This window comes from Crocuta crocuta, unplaced genomic scaffold (assembly GCF_008692635.1).
Source record: "Crocuta crocuta isolate KB4526 unplaced genomic scaffold, BGI_CrCroc_1.0 scaffold755, whole genome shotgun sequence".
Taxonomy (NCBI): domain Eukaryota; kingdom Metazoa; phylum Chordata; class Mammalia; order Carnivora; family Hyaenidae; genus Crocuta; species Crocuta crocuta.
The window spans coordinates 275,346-298,158 of record NW_027531305.1 but is presented as its reverse complement, the minus strand read 5'-3'; the positions used below and the strand labels follow the sequence as shown (position 1 = coordinate 298,158).

The window sequence follows — 22,813 nt, the reverse complement described above, 5'->3', positions numbered from 1 at the left end:
CCACATCTCCTTGATCCATTCATCTGTTGATGGACACTTAGGCTCTTTCCATGTTTTGGCTATTGTTGAGAGTGCTGCTATGAACATTGGGGTACATGTGCCCCTATGCATCAGCACTCCTGTATCCCTTGGGTAAATTCCTAGCAGTGCTATTGCTGAGTTGTAAGGGAGTTCTATTGTTAATTTTTTGAGGAACTNGATGACAGCTTTGTAGTAGAGGCTAAAGTCCGGGATGGTGATGCCTCCCGTTTTGGTTTTCTTCTTCAATATTACTTTGGCTATTCGGGGTCTTTTGTGGTTCCATACACATTTTAGGATAGTTTGTTCTAGTTTTGAGAAGAATGCTGGTGAAATTTTGATTGGGATTGCATGAATGTGTAGATTGCTTTGGGTAGTAATGACATTTTAACAATATTTATCTTTTGTGGAGCACAGTTTGAGAGCAAGGCTCTGCTCCTGGGCTAAAGTCAAAGTCACCATGAGCCCCTGACTCTGTGAACTATTGGTTCTGGTGTCCTGGATCATGAGTGTCCTGAATTCCTTGTTACAAACCTTAATGGTGTTTCAGCTGCCCTCTGTACAGGCAAGTTTATCCCCCACTTTTTCTGTGAACTCAATCGGATGATCTGACTTGACTGTTCTGATCTTTATTAATAACACAGTAATGCATTCTGCAGCTATGCTGCTGGTAGTGCTCCCCTGGCTGGGGTCCTTTACTTTTATTCTAAGAAAGTTTCCTGCATACATGGGGTCCCATGAGCTCAGGACAAGTATAAAATATTTTCCACCTGTGGGTATCATGTCTCAGTTGTCTCCTTATTTTATTGTATGAGCCTAGGAATGTACCTTAGCTCTGCTGCTACCCAGAGCCCCCACTCAAGTGCAACAGCCTCAGTGATGGACACGGTGGTCAAAGCCATGTCAAGTCCGTTCATCTACAACACTGAGGAACAAAGACATAAAGGAGGGTCTAAATGTATTTTTCAGAGGGAAGCCTTAGAAGGGCCATTTTCAAGAAGTACCTGTGATTGCAAGCTTAATGCTTTACAGCCAGAAATTGTGATTCTTTAATCAGATCATGAAGAAACTTAATCCTTCTATTTATATGCCAAAATTTCATTTTTTTCTAAAGTTCAACTGCTTTACTGAATCTGTCTGTCTGTCTGTCTTTCTGTCTGTCTATCTATCTAATTTATTTATTTTATTCATTTTTATTTTTTAAAATTTAAATGCAAGTTGGTTAACATATAGTGTGATAATGATTTCAGGAACAGAATTTAGAAATTCATTACTTAACATATAACACTCAGTGTTCATTCCAACAAGTGTCCTCCTTAATGCCCACCAGTTATTTAGCCCATCCCCCTTCAAATCTCCTCAAACAACCCTCAGTTTGTTTTCTGTATTTCTTTTCATTTCTCTCTTTCTTTCTTTCTCTCTGTTTTATCTTATTTTTCCTTCTTTTCCCCTATATTCATCGGTTTTATTTCTTAAATTCCACAAATGAGTGAAATCATATATTTATCTTTCTGACTGAGTTATTTCACTTAGCATAATACATTCTAGTTCCATGCACGTTTTTACAAAAAATTTCATTCTTTTTGATTCTGACTAATATTCCATATATATAAACAACTTCTTTATCCATTCATCAGCCAATGGACATTTGAGCTGTTTCCATACTTTGACTATTGTTGATAATGCTGCTATAAACATTGGAGTGCATGTGCCCCTTCGAAACAGCATTTTTTAAATCCTTTGGATAAATTCCTAGTAGTGCAATTGCTGGGTCATAGGGTAATTTTTAAAATTTTTTTTGAGGAATCTCCATGAGTTTTCCAGAGTGGCTGAAATAGTTTGTATTCCCACCAGCAGTGCCGAAGAGTTCTTCTTTCTCTGCATCATCGCCAATAACTGTTGTTGCCTGCGTTGTTAATGTTAGCCATTCTGACAGGTGTGAGGTGGTTTTGATTTGTATTTCTCATTGTGGTTTTAATTTGTATCTCCCTGATGATGGTTGGTGTTGAGCATCTTTTCATGCGTCTATTAACATCTGGATGTCTTCTTTGGAGAAGCGTCTATTCATGTCTTTTGCCCATTTCTTCCCTAGAGCATTTGATTTTAGAGTGTTGGGTTTTATAAGTTCTTTACAGATTTTGGATACTAACCCTTTATCTGATATGTCATTTGGAAATATCTTCTCCCATTCCGTCGTTGCCTTTTAGTTTTGTTAGTTTTCTTCACTGTGAAGAAGATTTTTATTTTGATGGATTCCCAATAGTTCATTTTTGCTTTTGTTTCCCTTGCCTCCAGAGACATGTCAAGTAAGAGGTTGCTGCAGCCAAGGTCAAAGAGGATCCTTTATAAATTAAGGACTCTTTTCCTCTTACTGCTTTCATTATTTTTTTCTTGTGTGTGTACTTTGTGAATTTGACTATGATATGCATCGTTGATAGCTGGGTGTTTTTTTTTTTTTAAATCTAATGGGAGTTCTCTGTGCTTCCTGGATTTTGACGTCTGTGTCCTTCTCCAGATTAGGAAAGTTTTCTGTTATGATTTGCTCACATAAATATTCTGTCCTTTTTTCTCTCTCTTCATCTTCTGGGACTCTTATGATTGAGGTGTTACTCCTTTTTAATAAGTCACTGAGCTCTCTAATCTCTTTATGATAATCTTTGCCTTTTCCTCCAATCCTTTTTACTGCTTCATTATTCTCCATAATTTTATCTTCTATACCACTAATGTGCTGCTCTGCTTTGTCTATCCTTGCTGTCGTGGCATCTATTTGAGATTGCATCTTGGTTATAGCATTTTAATTTCATCCTGACTAGATTTTATTTCTTGTATCTCTGCAGAAAAGAATTCTATGCTTTTGTCAACCCTTGTTAGTATTCTTGTTATTGGGGTATTAAATCTATTTTTGATTTATATCTGCATTGAGTAAGCCCCTTGCTGTTATTTCTTCCTGTTCTTTCTTTTCAGTGTATTCCTTTGTTTTGTCATTTTGGAGGAAGAAAAAAAAATTAATAAAATAAAAAATAGAATAAATTAAAAACAGAACAAAATCACAAAAGAAGGTAGATCCTAGTGTGTTCTGGTCTGCTTGTTGAAATAAGCTTGATAGAGCAGACCAAAAAGGGAAAGAAAAGAGGTAAGAAATAATTTTTAAGTAAGAAAATATTTTATTATATAAATTTAAAAATTTATATAATAAAATAGAGTAAGAGAAAATAAAGAAACTGGAATAGTATAAAAAGTTATAAAATGTAACATATAAACATAATTTTTCTCTTTCTGTATCCAAGAAAGAAAGAAAAAAATGAAAACAATTTAAGCAAAAACAGAAGCAAAGAAAATGAACCAAAAAGTGAACCAGCAAAGAGAATGAAACCCGAATGAAGTTACATCCAGTTTTCCCTAGAACTGAAACTAAGAAGTCCTCTACAGTCCATACACTGAACAGTGGAATGACTTGTGCTGCTCTTCTATGGGATGTACTTGGAGGGCACAGTTTGGCAGAGCTTGGCGTAATGGCTCCATTCTCTCCTAGGTGGCACTGCTTAGCTATGGGGGAGGATCTGTGTGCTTGCACAGAGGAAGTGGAAATGGCTTCACCCAGCTCCCTAGTTTCTGGCACAACAGCTTTGTGATCTCACCAACTCCTATCTTTCTATACCCAGTTTGTTGAAGGTTTTTTTTTTTGTTGTTGTTGTTGTTGTTTTGTTTTGTTTTGTTTTTAATCATGAAAGGATGTTGTATTTTGTCAAAAGCTTTTTCTGCATGTATTGATATGATCATCGTTATATTTCATTTTATCAATGGGATGTATCACATTTACTGATATTCTTGTGCTAAACCATCCTTGTATCACAGGTGTAAGTCCCATTTGATCATGGCATATAATCTCTTCAATGTCTGTTTGATTCAGTTTGCTATTTTTTTTGAAAAAATTTGTGTCTATGTTCATCATGGATATAAGTCTATAGTTTCCTTCCTTCCTTCCTTCCTTCCTTCCTTCCTTCCTTCCTTCCTTCCTTCCTTCCTTCCGAACAATTCTTGTTGGTAATACGGTAATTCTGCCCTTGGAAAATTTAAATGTGATTGAGAATGTGTCCTCTTTTCTAAGTTTTTGGAAAGGGTTGAGAAGAATTAGCATTCTTTCTTCTTTACATAATTAGTGGAATTCACCTGGGAAGCTCTCTGGTCTCGGGCCTTTCTTTGCTGGGAGATTTTTGATTACTTGTTTAATATCTTTATTCATTATTGGTCTCTTCATATTTCCTATTTCTTCCTGATTTAGTCTTGGTAGGGTGTACGTTTCCAGGGATTTATTCATTTATTCTAAGGTGTCCAATTTGTTGGCGTGAGATTGTCCACAGTGGTCTCTTAGGATTCTTTGTTTTTCTATAGCATTGGTTGTAAGGTATAATATTTTGATGCTGATTTTATTTATTTGAATCTTTTCCCTGCCCCTCTTTTGTTAGTATAACTAAAGGCTTAGCTTTTTGCTTAGCTTTTCAAAAAATTGTCTCTTTACTTTGTGAATCTTTTCTATTGTTTTTTTTTTTGGTCTATATATCATTAATATCTGTTCTGTTATTTGTTATTTCTTTTCCTCTGCCTCTTTGTACTCGGTTGGTGCTTTTTTCCCTAGGTCTTTGAATGATAAAGTTAGATTATTTAATTAAGACCTTTTTCTTTTTCTTTAAAAATTTTTTTTAATGTTTTATTTATTTCTGAGAGAGAGAGAGAGAGAGAGAGGCAGTATGAGCAGGGGAGGGTCAGAGAGAGGGAGACACAGAATCTGAAGCAGGCTCCAAGCTCTGAACTAGCTGTCAGCACAGAGCCTGATGCGGCGCTCAAACCCATGAACCACAAGATCATGACCTGAGCCAAAGTCGGACGCTTAACCAACTGAGCCACCCAGGCGCCTGTTTATTTTTCTTAATGTAGGCGTTTATTTCTCTCTTAGAGCTGCTTTTGCAACATCCCATAAGTTTGGATATGCTATGTGTCCATTTTCTCTTGATTTAATTCTTTAAAGTTCCTTTTTGATTTCTGTTTACACTCATTGTCCATTCACAAGTGCATGGCTTAATTCCCACATATTCGCGAACATCTCAGATGTCTGTACTCTTCCATTCACTGTGGCGTTATTCACCATATTCAAGACATGGAAACAGCTTAGTATCTATCAGCAGATGAATTAATAATCATGGCATACCTATACAGTGGAATTCAGCAATAAAGAAGGAAGACATCTTTTCCTTTTCTCAAACACAAATAGACCCGGAGGGCATTATGCTAAGTGAAATTTTTGGACAGAGAAAGACAAATATTGTATGATCTCACTTATATGTGAAATATAGAAATCTGAACCGTAGAAACAGAGAGTAAGTTGATGTATGCCAGCGGCTGGGGTTTTAGGAAATTAAAAGATGCTAGTGAAAGCCTATAAACCTTCTGTTATAAGGTGAATAAGTTCTGCGGAGTTAATGTACAATGTGGTCATTATGGTTAGCTCTATTGTGTTGTATACTTGAATGTTGCTGACAGAATACATAGTAAATGTTCTTACAACTAAAAGAAATGGTACAATGTGAAGTGATGAATGTATTCACTGACCTATTGTGGTGATCATTTCACAATGTATATGTATATGAAATCACTAAGTTGTATGATTAAACTTCCATAATTTTATGTCAATTAAATTTCAATAAAGCTGGAAAAATGAAGAAAAAATTTCCCATGTCTCTGTCTTCTATTTGCATTTCAAATGTCACCCCCTCCCACTGGAATCCTCCCCTTCCTTCTCCTCCTCCTCCTCCTCATCATCATAATAATAATAACGATAATAATAATAGAACAATACCAGGGTGAAAACCATTATGAATATGTCAATGGGAAGGTTAACCAATAGGAAAACAATGTCTGCTGAATGATATCATAAAGATAGCATCAGTGATATGACAGTTGTTAGCTTCATTAATCAATGGGTTAGATACAAGTTCCCTGTTATCTCTGAGGCATCTGGAAGGAAAACCTTTTATTTCTTTGATCTTTTCTTAGACTAGGATTGGTGATCTAATGGCAAGAGGTGGGGAGGAAATATTTATATTTGGAGGAAAGCATGACCATCTGGAGTAGAATTTCCATAGCTGCTCGTTAGACAGAGAATGCATTTTCACTATTATTTCTGAGATATTTGCACTGCTGAATGTGTAAGTGAAAATAAACTAATTGGATTCAAAATACAGCAGTGGTAGATGTTTACAGATGGCACCAAATCCTAGTCTTTTTCTGTAGCCATGTGTTTGCCAGTGTGTGCAGTACCTTCCATCAGGTTGTGGAGACTATTCCTCCACCTTTGGTTCTGGATGGATTAGGATTTTTTATTTGCTGTGGCCAGCAGAACATGATAGAAGTGACAGGGGACCTTAGAGGCCTTGGAGCATTTCTACTGGTCTCTCTTGGAACTCTGACTCCAAAAAGTGAATAAAACCAGGTGGGCTGCCAGAGGAAGTGAGGACATGTGGAGCGGAGCCCCGTTGTCCAAGCCAAGGCCACCTGGATCAGCCACAGCTAGCTGGCCAAGCCCCAATTGTATTAGAATGCTCTGGTGAGATCAGCAGAGCCTCCCCAGCTGACACACACCTGACTCAAGACCCTTGAAGAGATCAACAGAGATTAGAGCAACGCATCACTATACAATTCCACTGGATTCTAAAGACATTCTACCAAGCCATTTGCACTCAGGATGGCTTGTTATGCAACAACTCACTCATGATCATTCTGTTATTCAAGTTTATTTTGGATAGCTGTTAAAAATGTGACTCCATTGAGGATCCTTTTCAGGTAACCAATAGAGGTTGGAAGACACACATTTTTGTGCAGAAAAAAACAAATGGTGACCTGGAATCACATAACTGGGCAGGAATTCAAGCTCTCTTGTGTCCTGCAGAGATATTTTGATTTTAGCCCATTGAGACTCTTTTTTGGCATTGACCTCCAGACCCAGAAGAGTAGAAATTCGTTTCTTTTTAACCCTTAGTGTGGTAATTAGTAATAGCAGCAATAGGAAAGTGACAAAAACATTTATCCAATAAAATGTTGTTTAAAGAAATGGAAATTAAGTTTATCAACTCTATTTGATAACTCCTTCCTTGAGTAAGGGCATTTTGTGTTGAAAGCCTACTTAAGTAGCTGAAACAAAATCTAAAGTCAATTTGGAGATGTTCAGGCTTATTAGCTGGTACAGAGAATTTCTTCTTGCATAAATGTAAATGTGGTTTTGTCTTGGAGGCCTCTGGGCATCAGGATAGGAGAAGCCATTGATTGTTAAAATAAAGACCACGCATTTTACTCTAATTTTTTTGTCTAAATTTCTACATTTGTTGAATTCCATGTTAATGTAAACTTTCACTCCTTTCCTTTCTTTGCCCTCCAAGGTCTCTCAAGGTTTCTTTCAACACAAGAGATAGGTTATAATGAGTTATAATCAGGGTTATGAAACTTGTGCATGCACATATATGTAAGTGTGTTTGAAAGAAAAATGTACATAAGTACACATACATTTGCATACACACAACCCTTACTCTTAACATTCTTTAGACCCAACAAAGCATTTCCAAACATTTCATCTTTCCTCACCACATCCCTTGAAGTTATGTTTATTCTTCCACATTACCTGCAGAAGAAAATGAAGGCTAGAGGGATTACATCCTACCAATTGCATAATGAAGTAGTCAAAACTTACTGTACACCTTTTTAAATTCTATAGAACCATGGTTCCATAGAACCATGCAGAACGTACCCATGGTTTTTCAATGACTCATTCCATTCCTAAATTTGTACACTTTAAATATGTACAGTTTACCTTATGTAATAAACCTCCAATAAATTAGTTAGTGTTAAAAAATTCTAGTGTTGCATGACTCAGGGCCAGATCTGGAGCACAGTTAGCTGAGTCACACCTAACAGGGTGGGAGATCTCTCTTCCAACTGTGAAAAAGCAAAGGTTCACATGTGGATAGTAAAAAAGAGTGGAATTAAATTGAGACCGTTCACATTTGATAAACTCATCTTTTCCGTAGTCTAGAAGATTAGCCTATGTATATTAAAAGAGTAAAATGACATAAATTGGTTCAAGATAGAAGAGGACAGCCTCTCACTTCATGAATGAGCCTTAGAAATACAAGGTAGAGATTCACACCTGCCTACAGACTCACAGGAGCCCAACAGAAGCCAGAGCAACTCCCTACCCTACAATTCCATTTGATAATAAAGACACTATATTAAGCTATTTTATTTGAGCATGCTTTATATGCAGCTACAGTAACTGATGTAATAATTAAATCCTGCAGAATTTAAGAGCATTTGTCATAATCTGATTCTTTTTATTCTAGGCATTTGTTCTAATAGATGAAGGTAGCGTTCATGGTTACTCTGTTTTTCAAGGTTTTTTTCACTTAACTGTGTTAAAAATAACTCCATTGAGCGCCTTTGAGATAACATGGAAAGTTTGGAAGGACGTGCATGTTTGCACAAAGCTTGTGACTCTGAATTGCATACCTGGACAGGAATTCACACTTGTTGGTGAGTCAGCCAGTGATTGGGAGAAAGATGTATAATGGTTGATATTCATATTGTTCATTTGCTACCTCTTTAGTGATTATGGCAAAATTTCAAATAGTGGAACATATTTCATTTAGAGAAAAGGAAGAAATCATATTTGTGTGCAGCGCTGGAAAACTTCAGAACCCAGGATGTGATTTAATTAAACCCCAGACATGCCACCAGCCTTTCATCTTAATGAATACACCTTACACATGGATCCTGATATCCTATAATTCAATGAGTAGGTGAAGTGCCTGAGAAAGAAATATTTTGCATAGCAATAAATGTGTGATTTAATATTTTTCTTTCTTATACTTAAAGTCAAGCTTGACTCTAAGGCCATGATATATCAATCTTTTTTCCCCCATGTTTGTCTTTCTGTGGAGATCTTTTTGGAAACGTGTATAGTATTATAAATTTTTTTTTTTTTTTTTGCCAGTGACTGTGGTAAGCATGGTGGATGCAGCTGTGTAGCAGAACAGGATCTTAATGTGTAGAAAAGTCCCTATGATCCGCTATAGCAACCAGTGGTTCAAAGTCTACATTATCAGGAAGAGCAGTTAAGGTAGGGATATACAAGGGAATGATCTTCACAAGAGTGAAGCAAAGTGATCTCAGATCTTTCTCTCTTATAAACTTATATAAATAGCTGTGGTGGCCAAGAGTAAACTTTCCATTGGCATAGTACAACACATGACTAAGGTTTTTTATTCAAACAAAAGAAAAAAGTCACTATGGTATATTAGATTTGAGAAGAAATTATTATTAACTGATCCATGTGGTTCTTTAAAATAAGTGAGAATTACCAAATATTTCACTGCCAATGGGAGGAATAACATTGGGAGAGTAGGAAAATGAAAAAGGGAAATCTCTTGGATATCAGAGATATCACAAAGCTTGATAGAACATACATAAATTGTACAGAGAGATTCGAACAAAACAAAACAAACTTCCAGGAAAAAAAAAAAAGGCATGTTCTGCTTCCACAGTCTGATCAAAGAATCTTAACATTTGGCTCAGGCTCTGGGTCCTGAAATTAGGGACACTTCTTCAGCCCAGGAAGAATTAGCCTTTTTGTAGCTACCATCCCAGAGAATCTTGTCAGAGCCTCTTTTATGTCTTTGTTCCTCAGGCTGTAGATGAAGGGGTTCAGCATGGGCGTGACCACCGTGTACATCACCGAGGCTGTTGCACTTGAGTGGGAGTTCTGGGTAGCAGCAGAGCTAAGGTACACTCCTATGCTCGTACAACAAAATAAAGAGACCACTGAGAGGTGAGATGCACAGGTAGAGAATGCTTTATATTTACCCTGAGCTGATGAGATCCCACGTATGGAGGAAACTATCTTAAAGTAAGAGTAAAGGATCCCAATGAAGGGACCACCACCCAACAACGTAGCTCCAAAATATACCACCATATTACTGAGAAAGGTGTCAGAACAGGCGAGTTGGATCATCTGATTGAGTTCACAGAAAAATTGGGGGATTTCCAAGACTGTACAGAAGGACAGTTGCAACACCATTAAGCTTTCTAACAAGGAATGCAGGGCACTCAGGACCCAGGACACCAGAACCAACAGCCCACAGAGGTGGGGGTTCATGATGACTGTGTAGTGCAGGGGGTGACAGATGGCCACAAAACGGTCATAAGCCATCACAGTCAAGAGAAACATGTCTAATCCTGCAAAGAGTATGAAAAAGTACATCTGTGTGATGCAGTCCTCATAGGTTATGACTTTGCTCTGAGTCTGGATGTTCCACAGCATCTTGGGGACGGTGGTGGAGGTGAAGCAGATGTCCACAAAGGACAGGTTGGCGAGGAAGAAGTACATGGGCGTGTGGAGGTGGGAGACAGAGCTGACAGCCAGGATGATGAGCAAGTTCCCTAACACAATGATCAGGTACATGGAGAGGAAAAGCCCAAATATGAGGGGCTGCAGTTCTGGTTCCTCTGAAAATCCCATAAGAAGAAATTCTGAAATTCCTGTATCATTTCCTGAGTCCATGTAGTGGAGGTGACTACCAGTAAAGGGAAAAATAAAATGACAAAATTTCACATAAGTGGGCGTGGTGCACATTGTTCAAATGCAACTATTTATATTTACAGTCAATAAAGTAATTTCAATATTTTGTGAATGGATCTGGGCCCCTTCAGGGGATCACTGTTTCCTCTCTGATTAGAAATTATCATCCCAACATCAGTTGTTCCCCCAAAGACCAGGTATCATAGAGTTAATAAGAAGTTGTTTCATCCATTTGAGAAATATATAGAGTGTCGATCATGTTTTCAGCATTTCCAAGACATAAAATAGAGGCTGTTGATGAGCAAAAGTACCTACAATTAAATGATGGTGACTGGATATCTATCTATCTATCTATCTATCTATCTATCTATCTATCTATCTATATGAAATAATCCTGAAATAGGAACAGAGGCAATCAAGAAAATGAAGGCAGGTAAAAAGAGAGTGGAAGTGGATGGAATGCTATGTTGAGTGTTCAGTCAAGATTGCCTAAGAAGGTGATATTTAAACAGAGACTTGAAGGAAGAAAGAAGACTTCCTGGAAATTGACAGAGGGTCCAGCCAGTGCAAAGGCCCTCAGGAAGTACTTTTTTCCCCCCCTGAAAATTAAGGCTCAGAAGGAAGCCAGTGTGTTGAGGGGAATGGACACAAGAGGCAATGGTTGTGAATTTCATAGAAATATGTGGCCTCACAGCTGCTTAAAGTTCAAGACACAGAGAGTTCCCCATCCACACTATGTACCTCTTGCACTTTACTAATCTGGTTACTGTAGTGTCCTGTTGGTTGAAGAGCTCTTCTTAGCATCACACCCAATATCCTGAGAAAACACTCCAAGGGCTGTCACATTGAATGAGGTTGGAATTTTTAACAGGTAGCAAAGAGGCACTTTCTAATTTTGCTGTCAGGCTTGTGACGTGTTATAACATTCCGGGAGACTGTGAAGACATTTACAAATATTAAAATACAGGTATTCTTAGGGCACCTGGCTGGATCAGTTAGTGGAGCTGAAAAGTCTTGGGCTTGGGGTTGTAAGCTCAAGTCCCATGTTGGGTGTAGAGATTATTTAAAAAAGAATAGTATCTTAAAAAATACACATATTCTTTAACTCAGGATTTCTCAGTCTCTGCGGTATGGACATTCTGGGCCACATCCTTCTCTGTGGTGAGGAGCGTCATGGGCATTTTAGGATGTTTAGAACATCCCTGGCCTCCATGCACCCCTCTCCAGTGTGAGAACCCAAAATGTCTTTGAACATTGCTCATTTTCCCCAGGGGGACAAAATCACCTTTGGTTGAGAAACATAGTTTATTTACTTAAAAATATTTTGTAGCATTGATATAATAGTAATATGATGAGAAAAAATATGAAAGAGGTAAATGGCACAGTCATATAGGTATTGAAATAATGAATCGGGGGCACCTGGCTGGCTCAGTCAGCAAAAAGTGAACATTTTGATCGTGGGGTTGTGAGTTCAAGCCCCACATTGGGTATAGAGGTTACTTGTGGGGATGAGCACTGGGTGTTATATGGAAACCAACCTGACAATAAACTATTTAAAAAAGAAAGAAAATCTTTAAAAAAGAATGAATCAGCATTACACTAGTTGGCTAGAGGGATGTGTGTATGGTACTACTATGTCAAAAGGACTTGGGGAGAAAAGCTAAGAAAAGAGTTGTGCCTGAACTTAAAGAATACTTACTACATGCATAAGTGTCTTTTTATACATTCAAATCAAAAGTATGTGAATGTCTATGTGTGCATAACATAGAAAATTTTTACAAGAAATGAACACTTTTGAAAGAAAGAGAAACAGTGAAAATGCACTTAGGTTAAGCAGAATGGCTCAAAACTGCTGCATGAAACAAAATTGAAGGAAAGCCCTAAACCAACTTCTGAACAAAAAGATTTAAAAGAATAATAATATAATGATCTAAATTAGATTTCCAAGGACTCGAGAATAAAAGAATATGAAAAAGTCTTTTCATGCAGACAGAAAGCAATATCTAAAGTTTTAATTTTATCTCACATAAAGATATATGGATGAATCATGTTTATGTAAGGTAAAGGTGATTCAGCATATGTAAAAAAGAATATCTTCCAAGTGATAGAATTTCCATTTTAGAAATAGATCCAATAATAAAGGGCCAAAAAGAACAAGTAAGGAATACAGAGATGTGAAAGCTAGTTGGAAATGTGTAGAAAGGGAGATTTAAGATGCTCTAAATATGTATGTAGCTCTACATACATAAGTATGTAGAAGGACATTTACTGTCATTTTGTGGAAAGCAGGACTTGTGAGAGATCAATTCTTTCAGCAAATAAATAAATAAATACATACATACAAAAAAAAAAAACCTGGGGGACAGAGTGTATTATGACTAAGTCACAGACTACTGCACAAAATTTACACACTGTCAGGTGCCCCTAAAAAATTTCATTTGAATAATCAAGAGAGAGAAAGTGCTGTGATATGCATGTTTCACCTACTGCTTTTGCAAGGATGTACCTGGGAGAATTCTTTCATCTGGATTTTTCTCATCAGTGAGGAAATATAATATAATATGTCCTATCGTAAAAAGGAAAAGACATGTCCTCACTTCAATGTATATCCCTACACAGCTAATACTTGGTTTTTCTTTTTTTTTTAATCTTTTTATTTATTTCTGAGAGAGAGAGAGAGAGAGAGAGAGAGAGAGACAGCATGAGCAGGGGAGAGTGAGAGAGAAGGAGACACAGAATCTGAGGCAAGCTCTAGGCTCTGGGCTAGCTGTCAGCACAGAGCCCGATGCGGGGCTCGAACCCACGAACCGTGAGATCATGACCTGAGCCGAAGTCGGATGCCCAACCGACTGAGCCACCCAGGTGCCCCAATAGTTGGCTTTTCTACTCTGGTAATTACAAAGATCCTTGATCTCAGGCTCTACTTTTATATTTCCCATGCCCGGTCTAAGTGGGTCTCCGTTATTATCATTTAGTTTTTAATGTTGAACCTTGCAGTTCTGAGTTCCATATTTACTTCTATTTAGAGCATCATAAATACATCAATCAATCATTTATCATTCAACTTATTAATCAAGTCGGCAAACAACTGCAGCAATCTCTCAGCTCTGGCTAGGCTAGATTGGCTCTCAGGTGACCTCAGGTAAAGGTTTTTGACTTTTATTCTCTTGACCTTCTCCTGCGGTACTTACTGGGCTGTAAAACTTGGGAGGGGGGGATGTCTCTGAGAGCAAGGTCTCTACATGAAACTCAAAATTCCTACCTCGTTGGATGGTGGAGGATGAAGCTCTGTCCCCAGACAAGAGAGCAGGGATGGGTCAAACTTCAGTGCCCCATCCACACTTAGGACTGCAAAGGAAATGACCATGCCTTTGGCTGTCCAGCCTGAGGTTTCACACACTGTGGAGCTGCAGCAGAGGAGGTACTTACAGCCTCTTAAGTCTGCTCATTAGACACATTTTACTGTTGTTTCTTCCACTTCTCCCACGTGACTTCCCTGAGGAACACTAGTGTGGACAGAAGGGAATTTTTTTTCTGTAGAATTTCTGTTCCTAGGAGACTGGGTGATAAGCCATCTGAAGCCGTTTTTCTTACTCCTTTTCTGTCACTTGTGGCTTTCAGAGATTTAAACTTTCAGCACCTTATCCCTATTCAGAGTGAAAATTTTATTCCATTGAATACTGAGAAATCGGTCTTAACTAGGTCCCTTGGATTCTTCAAAGCATTGATTGTGGTGGAGACAAAGCCCCTGATATCTCTAGAAAGTAACTTTTCCCTTTTCAACAGAGATGTGAAGTTTGTTCCTTTGATATAAAACCTGAAGCACTACACTCGTGGGCCTCAGGACAGTTTTGCCAAAGCAATTTAGGGATTTCACCCTTATAGCACAAGTTCAGAACCAGTACTTAAAATGCCATTATAAAATGTTTGTTTATTGTAAGAGATATATTTAGATTTTTAGGCACAACAATCCAAGTTTGGCAGCTTCTAGAAATTGCCTGATTTGATTTTTATAAAAGTCCATTCTGTCAGGAAGTACTATTGTGAACTCCATTCCCCATGGAGACATGGGGCTTGACGAATTTAATGATTTTCTCAAGGTTATGGTTGCTGAAAGGGGTTGGTATTGGTTGGATTCTGTCAGGATGCTCCAATTTTCAAACTCTGTGCCCATGGTTCCCACCCAGAGGTGGATCTTTCCCCTGGACCTATCTGGCAATGTCTGAGGGATGCTGCTAAACACCTTCGACGAGCTGGACAGCTTCCGACACAAATTATCATCCTCTGACTCAAAGGCCAAATTGAAAATGTGAGAAAACTTACTCTAGACCAGCACTTCTCCAACTTCAAGATGCACATGAATCACCTACGGTTCTAGCTTAAATGCAGATTCTGATTTTGCAGGTGCTGGTGGGCCCGGGATATGGCATGTCTAACAAGCTCCTGAGTGATCTTGATGCCACAGGTCCTGGTCCATGGACCATTTTTTGAGTAGCAAGGCTGTGATAGAGCAAGGTGCAGGGGGTTGGGGGTCTTCTTCACAAAGTAAATTGTGTTTGCATAAAATTTTGAATGACAAGTGTATCCAGTCATTCGAGGGCCTGTGATAAATTCTGTGTTTGTTTCTTTTATATAAGAGCCCTTGAGCGACACCCAATAAAAACACTTTTGGAAAAGACTTTCTAGCAGGAAGAATGAGAGCCTCCTGAGTTGTCCACATTCTAACCATTGGAAACTTTGAATATGTTATTTTTATAGTAAAGGGGGAGAATAAAATAGCAAATAGATGAAGACTGGTAATGAGCTGGCCTTTAAGGCCATGATTATGCAGGTAGAGCTAACATAACCACGACGGTGCCCCGAATGTAGGAGAGGAAGGCTTCTAGAATAGCTGGATCAGAGAGAGATGTGAGGATGCTACGTTGCTGGCTTTGAAGATGCAGAAAGGCCAACGAGCCAAGGAATGCTTGTTATCACTAGAACTACAACAAGAAAGAAAACAGAGTCTCTCCTGGAGCGTCTGTGAAGGAACCAGGCCTGGCAGACATCTTGATTTTAGCCCACGGAGACTTAGTTCAGGCTTCTGACTTCTAAACTCTAAGAGCATACATTTTTGTTTCTTTTGAGCCTCTAGTGTGTAATTTGTTAAAGCTGAAATAGAAATGTAATATAGAACATTCATGCAATAAAATTGTTTTGGAGGAAAATGAATTCTATTCTCTCAGTTAATTCATTTCTCTTCTAATGGGTATAAGCATTTTGTGATAAATTCAACCTTAACTGGAAGGAAAAAGTCAATTTAGAGCTTCTGCTTCATTGTTTAAATGGAATGAAAAAAGTGAACTTCCCCTTGCTAAAATATAAATGTCACTCACTCACTCTGTCTTTCTATCCATGCATCTATTTATTTATTTTAAACATAATCTCTATGCTCAATGTGGTGCTCAAACTCATGACCCTGAGATCAAGAGTCACATGCTGAAGGTACCAGGATGGTTCATCCATGAATCATATGACTCTTGATCTGAAATTGTGAGTTCAAGCCTCACATTGTGTGTAGAGATTACTTAAAAATAAAATCTTAAAAAAATAAAAGAGTTACATATTCTACCTAACGAGCCAACCAGGCATCCCTTGACTTTAGTTTTAAATATGAATTCTCACTTTGAGGGCTTTGTGCATTAAGATAAGAAAAAGTAGTTCATTACTAAAATCAAGTTCACCCATTCTATTCTAAATTTCATCTAAATTTCTTCATCCTTTTAATTCCATGTGAATTCAAACACTCACTGTTTTGATTTCGATCTTCTCCAAATGTCCTTCCAACATAAAAGAAAAGATTATTGTGTCTGTGTCATATACATGTTTAAAAGTTATTGGTATGAAGTAATATACAAATGCACACATACGTACATGTACATACACATACACTCCCTACCCATGAAAGACTCCTTAGACTCACCAAATATTTCGAAACTCTGTATTTGTTCCTAACAACATCTGCCTGAATTAGGTTTATTAACCCACATCACCATCAGAAAGAAGGAAACAGATTTCAGGTTGATTAGAGTTTTTACAATTATGTAACAAAGATTTAAACTTTCCGGCACTTTCTTGAATTATATTTAAATGGATTTACTCAGTATGTACTTTTACTTTTTGTATGATTCTTTTAATTTAGAAAAAGTTGCATTTTATTATTACTATTTATGCTAAAAATGCTTATATGTTTAGTTTGAAAGAGAGAGAGAAGAGGGGAGGGGCAGAGAGAGAGAGAGAGAGAGACAGAAGATTTCAAATAGGCTCTGTGCTGTCAGTGTAGAGCCCAATGTGGGGATTGATCCCATGACTGTGAGATCAGGATAAGCCGAAATCAAGAGCTGGTTACTTAGTAACTGACTGAGCCAACCAGGTGTCCCCAGAAATTGTTACATTTTAAAATATGTTTAATTTATTGTATGCCATTTTATTTCTTTTTTAAAAATAGTTTATTGTCAAGTTGGTTTCCAAATAACACCCAGTGTTCATCCCCACAAGTGCCCTCCTCCATGCCCATCACCCCGTTCCCCCTCCCTCCCAACCCCATCAACCCTCAGTATGTTCTCAGCATTCAGTAGTCTCTCAGGGGCGCCTGGGTGGCTTAGTCGGTTAGGCATCCGACTTTCGCTTAGGTCATGATCTCGCGGTTTGTGGGTTCGAGCCCCACGTCAGGCTCTGTGCTGACTGCCAGCTCAGAGCCTGGAGCCTGTTTCAGTCTGTGACTCCCTCTCTCTCTGACCCTCCCCTGTTCATGCTGTCTCTCTCTCTCCTAGAAATAAATAAAAAACATCAAAAAAAAAGAGTCTCTCATAGTTTCAATAAATTATTTATAAGAAAAAACCCATTATAACTAATGAATTCAGCAGGCTATAAAGTCAATATACAACAATTGGTTGCATTTCTATACACTAATAACAAACTATCAGAAAGAGAAATTAAGAAAACAATCCCATTTACTATTGCATCCACAAGAATAAAATACCTAAGAATAAATTTAACCAAGGAGGCAAAACACCTGTACACGGAAAACTATTCAGCATTGCTGAAAGACATTAAAGAAGGCACACGTAAATGGAAAGATAGGCCCTGCTCTGATTGGAAGAGTAAACCCTGTTAAAATGTCCAAATACCCACATTCATCTGTGGATGCAGTACAATCTCTGTCAAAATTCCAATGTCAGTTTTCAGAGAAATAGAACAAACACTTGCAAAATTTGTATGGAATCACAAAAGACTCCTAATACCCAAAGTGATCTTGAGAAAAAAGAGCAAAGCTGATGGCATCATGCTCCCTGATTTCAAACTATATTACAAAGTTATGGTAACCAAAAAAGAATGCTATTGGTATAAAAACACACACCGATCAATAGAACAGAATAGACAGCCCAGAGACAAACCCACATGTATATACTTAATTAGTTTACAACAAAAGAGGCAAGAATATACAGTAAGGAAAGAATAGTCTCTTCAGTAAATGGTGTTCGGTAAACTGGATGAACATATTGGTCTTGGAAATGATTTTTAGGATTTGACATCAAGAGCAAGAGAACAAAAGCAAGAATAAGCAGGGTCCACATCAAACTAAAAACTTCTGCATGGCACGGGAGACCATCAGCAAAATGGAAAGGCAACCTGCTGAATGGCAGAGAGTATTTGCAAGTCATATATCTGATAAGAGGTAAATATCCCAAGTATATAAAGAACTCAATACTAAAGAAGAAACATGGAGCCCAACACAGCTAAAGGGCACCACGCATGCTGTTGCACCTCTTCTTCAAACTGTTGGATCTAACCAGGTACTTTTTGTTCTTTTTAATGTTTTATTTATTTCTAGGAGAGAGAGAGAGACAGCGTGAACAGGGGAGGGTCAGAGAGAGAGGGAGTCACAGACTGAAACAGGCTCCAGGCTCTGAGCCGGCAGTCAGCACAGAGCCCAACGCGGGGCTTGAACCCACGAGCCACGAGATCATGACCTAAGTGAAAGTCGGACGCTTAATCGACTAAGCCACCCAGGTGCCCCATAACCAGGCTCTTAAATGGCTCTTTGGCACCATCAAAATTCTCAGCTACTGCCACATGACAGACCTGACTGGCTGAAAGTTGGATTGACCTTGGGCACCTCCATCTTCTTGTGGATCTATCTGATCAAACAACATAATGAAGATATTTTAGAGTATAAAAGAAGAATTAGATTGGAATAAGTGATTGAAACACTAACACAGCATGCTCCATTCAGTGATGACACCAGTTCCTTTGGATTCACTACTCTGCTGAGTTGTGAATGTGAGAAAAAAGTTGTATGTGAATGAATATCAAACCAGTATTTGTGAATGAAGAACATGACATGAAAAAATAAAAATAAAAGCAAACAATCTGATTTAAAAATGGGGAGAGAATCTGAATAGACTTTTTTCCAATAAAGACACCCAGATGGCCAACAAGTACATGAAAAGATGCTCAACATCACTAATACCCAGGGAAATAAAAATCAAAACTACAATGAGATATCAACCTCATCCTTTATCAACCAATGCTTCTTAAAATGGATAGTATCAAAAAGACAGAAAGCAACAAGTGCTGTTGAAGCCATGGAGGGAAGGAAACTCTTGTGCATTCTTGGTGGGAATGTAAACTGTTGCAAACACTGTGGGAAACAGTGTGGAGGTTCTTTGAAAAATTAAAAATAGAACTACCATATGATCGAGCAATTCTACTTCTGAGCATTTATCTCAAGAAAACAAAAACACAAATTTGAAAAGATATACACACCCCCATTTCATTGCACCATGATTTACAATAGCCAAGACATGGAAACAACCCAGATGTTCATTGGTGGATGCATGGATAAAGAAAGTGTGCTGTACTGGGTAAGGTATGGAAGTGTCACTCTATTGTATGCTTGGAAATGATATAACACTATGTTAACTATACTGGAATTAAAATAAAAAGTAAAATAAAATAGAAATTGTGGTACATAAAAATTGGTCTATTATTCAGCCATAAAAACGAGTGAAATCTTGGACAACTGATGGACCTTGAGGGTATTATGCTAAGTGAAATAAATCAGACTGAGGAAGATAAATACCATATGATCTCACTTATATATGGGGCCTTAAAAATAAGACAAAACCAAATTGAGCTTATGGATTCATAGAACCCATTGGTTCTGAGGTAGGAGCTGGGGAGTGGACGAAAGAAGGTACAAATTTCCAGGTTTAAAATGAAGAAGTCAAGGGGATGTCATGTACAAACTGGGAACTATAGTTAACAAAACTATATTATATATTTGAAAGTAGCTAAGGAGAAAGGATCTTGAAAATGCTCATGATGAAAATAAGTGCGTAACTATATAGTGTGATAGATGTTAACTGAATTTATTGTGATCACTTTCCAATACATACAAATATTTAATCATTACATTGTACACCTACAACTAATACAATGTGATGTCAATTACACATTAATGACATCAGCAACAACAGCAATGATGATGATGAAGAACAGTTCATTCACAACATTGGCGTAGGTCTGAGTCACAAGTGTCATGGGCCCAGATGTGTATTGCAGGCATTCTAAGCCTGTAGCATCACTGTCAATTGGTTGAGGCTTACAGCAATGATAAAGTCAACATTATTAGGAAGAGTGGTTAAGAAGTATACAAGTCTGATGACAGAGCCAAAGTGAAAATTGTGATTTCCTATTTTCCTCTATGGTGAAATTACATAAATGGTCTTAGATGCCAAGTGTAGTTTTATCCATATGAATAAAACAACTCAGGATTGATTATTCCTTCAGGAAGTGTAGACAATTTGTACTTGGCATGATACATGTCATTTATGAAGAAACTGTTTTACAGAAATCAAAGTTGTCCTGTAAAAGATATGGAAATTTTCAAATATGTCAGGTCTAAAGTCAGAAAGAACTGTGGGAAGGTATGAAAATGGACGAAGGAAAAACATGTAAGTGCCTCAGAGCAGAAAGCTTAGTAAACTTAGTTTTCTGAAATTGTATAGAGAAGTTGACTTCTAAGAAATGGAAATTTCAGGAAATACATAAGTGCAAATTGTGTTTCACAATGATCAAAGGATCATGGCTTTGACCCTGCAATCAAGGGCACTTCTTCACCAGCAGAACAATGGTCCCTTTTATACCTGCTATCCTGAAAGATCTCATCAGAGCCTCCTTTATGTCTTTGTTCCTCAGGCTGTAAATGAAGGGGTTCAGCATGGGTGTGACCACCGTGTACATCACTGAGGCTTTTGCACTTGAGTAGGAACTCTGGGTAGCAGCGGAGCTAAGGTACACTCCTAGGACCGTACAATAAAATAAGGAGACAACCGAGAGGTGAGACGCACAGGTGGAAAATGCTTTATACTTGCCCTGCGCTGATGGGATTCTATGTATGGAGGAAATAATCTTAGAGTAAGAGTAAAGGATGCCAGCAAGGGGACCACCAGCCAGCAACACAGTTGAAAAATATATCACCGTGTCATTAAGAAAGGTGTCAGAGCAGGCAAGTTGGATCATCTGATTGAGTTCACAGAAAAAGTGGGGGATTTCCGAGTGTGTACAGAAGGACAGTCGCAGCACCATTAAGCTTTGTAACAAGGAATTCAGGACGCTTATGACCCAGGACACCAGAACCAGCAGCCCACACAGCTGGGGGCTCATGACGACCGGGTAGTGCAGGGGGTGACAGATGGCCACGAAGCGGTCATAGGCCATCACAGCCAGGAGAAAGTTGTCCCAGCCTGCAAAGAGTGTGGAAAAGCAGATCTGGCTGATGCATCCTGTGTAGGTTATAACTTTAGTCTGTGTTTGTATATTCACCAGCATCTTTGGGATGATGGTAGAGGTTATACAAATATCCACAAAGGACAGAATGGAGAGAAAGAAGTACATGGGCGTGTGGAGGTGGGAGGCAGAGCTGACGGCCAGAATGATGAGCAGGTTTCCAAAGACAGTGATCAGGTATATGGAGAAGAAAAGTCCAAATATGAGGGGCTGTAATTCTGGCTCATTTGATAATCCCAGGAGAAAAAATTCTGAAATTTGGGTATCATTGCCTGGTCCCATGTGGTGGTGGTGGGGGCTAGAAATTAGGGGAAAAAGATTAATGTTAGCATAAACAGACACTAGTAACTGGGAAAAAAGGCTATAATTACATTGACATGTGGGGGAAAATCAGACATAAAAGAAAGTGGATAGGATGTTTTCCTTACAGGGAGTTCAGGAGGATCTACACACAAGGTGACATTTGAAGAGAGACCTCATTGAGAAATACCAGGCTTTTCCCACCTCCACCTATAGTATTTAGGAAAGAAATGATATTAGTGAGGCTCTCAACATCACATTACCATTACCCTAAAGAAGAAAGAAAAGAATCCAAATTCCAGGTGGCCAGATTCCCATGAACATGTGAATGTGGCATCCTGCTTTAATATGACCATTTGGTCCTGAATTTAGAGAAGTATAAAAAAAGCTCAAAAGGAGACAGAGAAAAGGAAGAGGTGGGAGAAAGATCTCATAAGCCCAGGTGGTCCCTCAGAGATCACGATGACGAGAAATCTTCCTTGGTTCTGGCTATATCGTAACCCTATGTGTAGCCACTTGGTGCCCAGGATAACTAATAAAGCAGCAAAAACCAATTTCTCTAATGCAGCATATGACCCAAAGGAGCAGGGGACTCACCTGCTTTGCTTGCTTCCATCGTTCACAAAGGTATGCGTTCATGTAGAAACAAATTTTAAGTAAATGACAATTTATTAAATAAAAAGAATGGTAGAGAAATGAAAGTCATGTTAAATATGGTGGGTTCAAGTAACTGTATTAAACAAAATTGAGCAATAATACTAACATCTTACAATAAGGATGTAAAATAGCAATTTTCACATCCATATGGGTCTCTGACTCAGGATGAAATGTGTAAAAGCCTGGAATTAAAAGAATGGGAAAATATACTTTTTAATACACAGTGGAGGAAGCAGTAGCTAAAGCTGTAATTGTATCATATGTAACCATAAATGGACTCACATGCTGATGAAAAAGAGGAAGGGGATCTTTAGTTAAATACAAAAGAAAATGTTTCACATAAGGGCGGGAGGTGATTACTATTTTAAAAAACAGATGTAATCT

At 38.1% G+C, this 22,813-nt stretch overlaps 1 protein-coding gene and 2 pseudogenes across 1 annotated transcript; 1 reads left to right on the top strand and 2 right to left on the bottom strand.

Annotated features, from left to right (window-relative positions):
* The first annotated feature begins 478 nt into the window (after window positions 1-478).
* Window positions 479-1,071, top strand: LOC144237908 (olfactory receptor-like protein OLF4; annotated as a pseudogene).
* An 8,721-nt stretch (window positions 1,072-9,792) lies between these two features.
* LOC144237879 (olfactory receptor-like protein OLF4) lies at window positions 9,793-10,621 on the bottom strand (annotated as a pseudogene).
* Window positions 10,622-20,785: 10,164 nt separating this feature from the next.
* LOC144237886 (olfactory receptor 7A17-like) lies at window positions 20,786-21,754 on the bottom strand. Its single transcript, XM_077771607.1, has one exon. It carries the CDS (start codon window positions 21,752-21,754, stop codon window positions 20,786-20,788), a length of 969 nt encoding a protein of 322 aa, XP_077627733.1.
* Window positions 21,755-22,813: the final 1,059 nt, after the last annotated feature.

Excerpts from the sequence above, each read along its gene's own strand:
- LOC144237886 (XM_077771607.1), bottom strand. The coding sequence starts at position 21,754 with ATGGGACCAGGCAATGATACCCAAATTTCAGAATTTTTTCTCCTGGGA.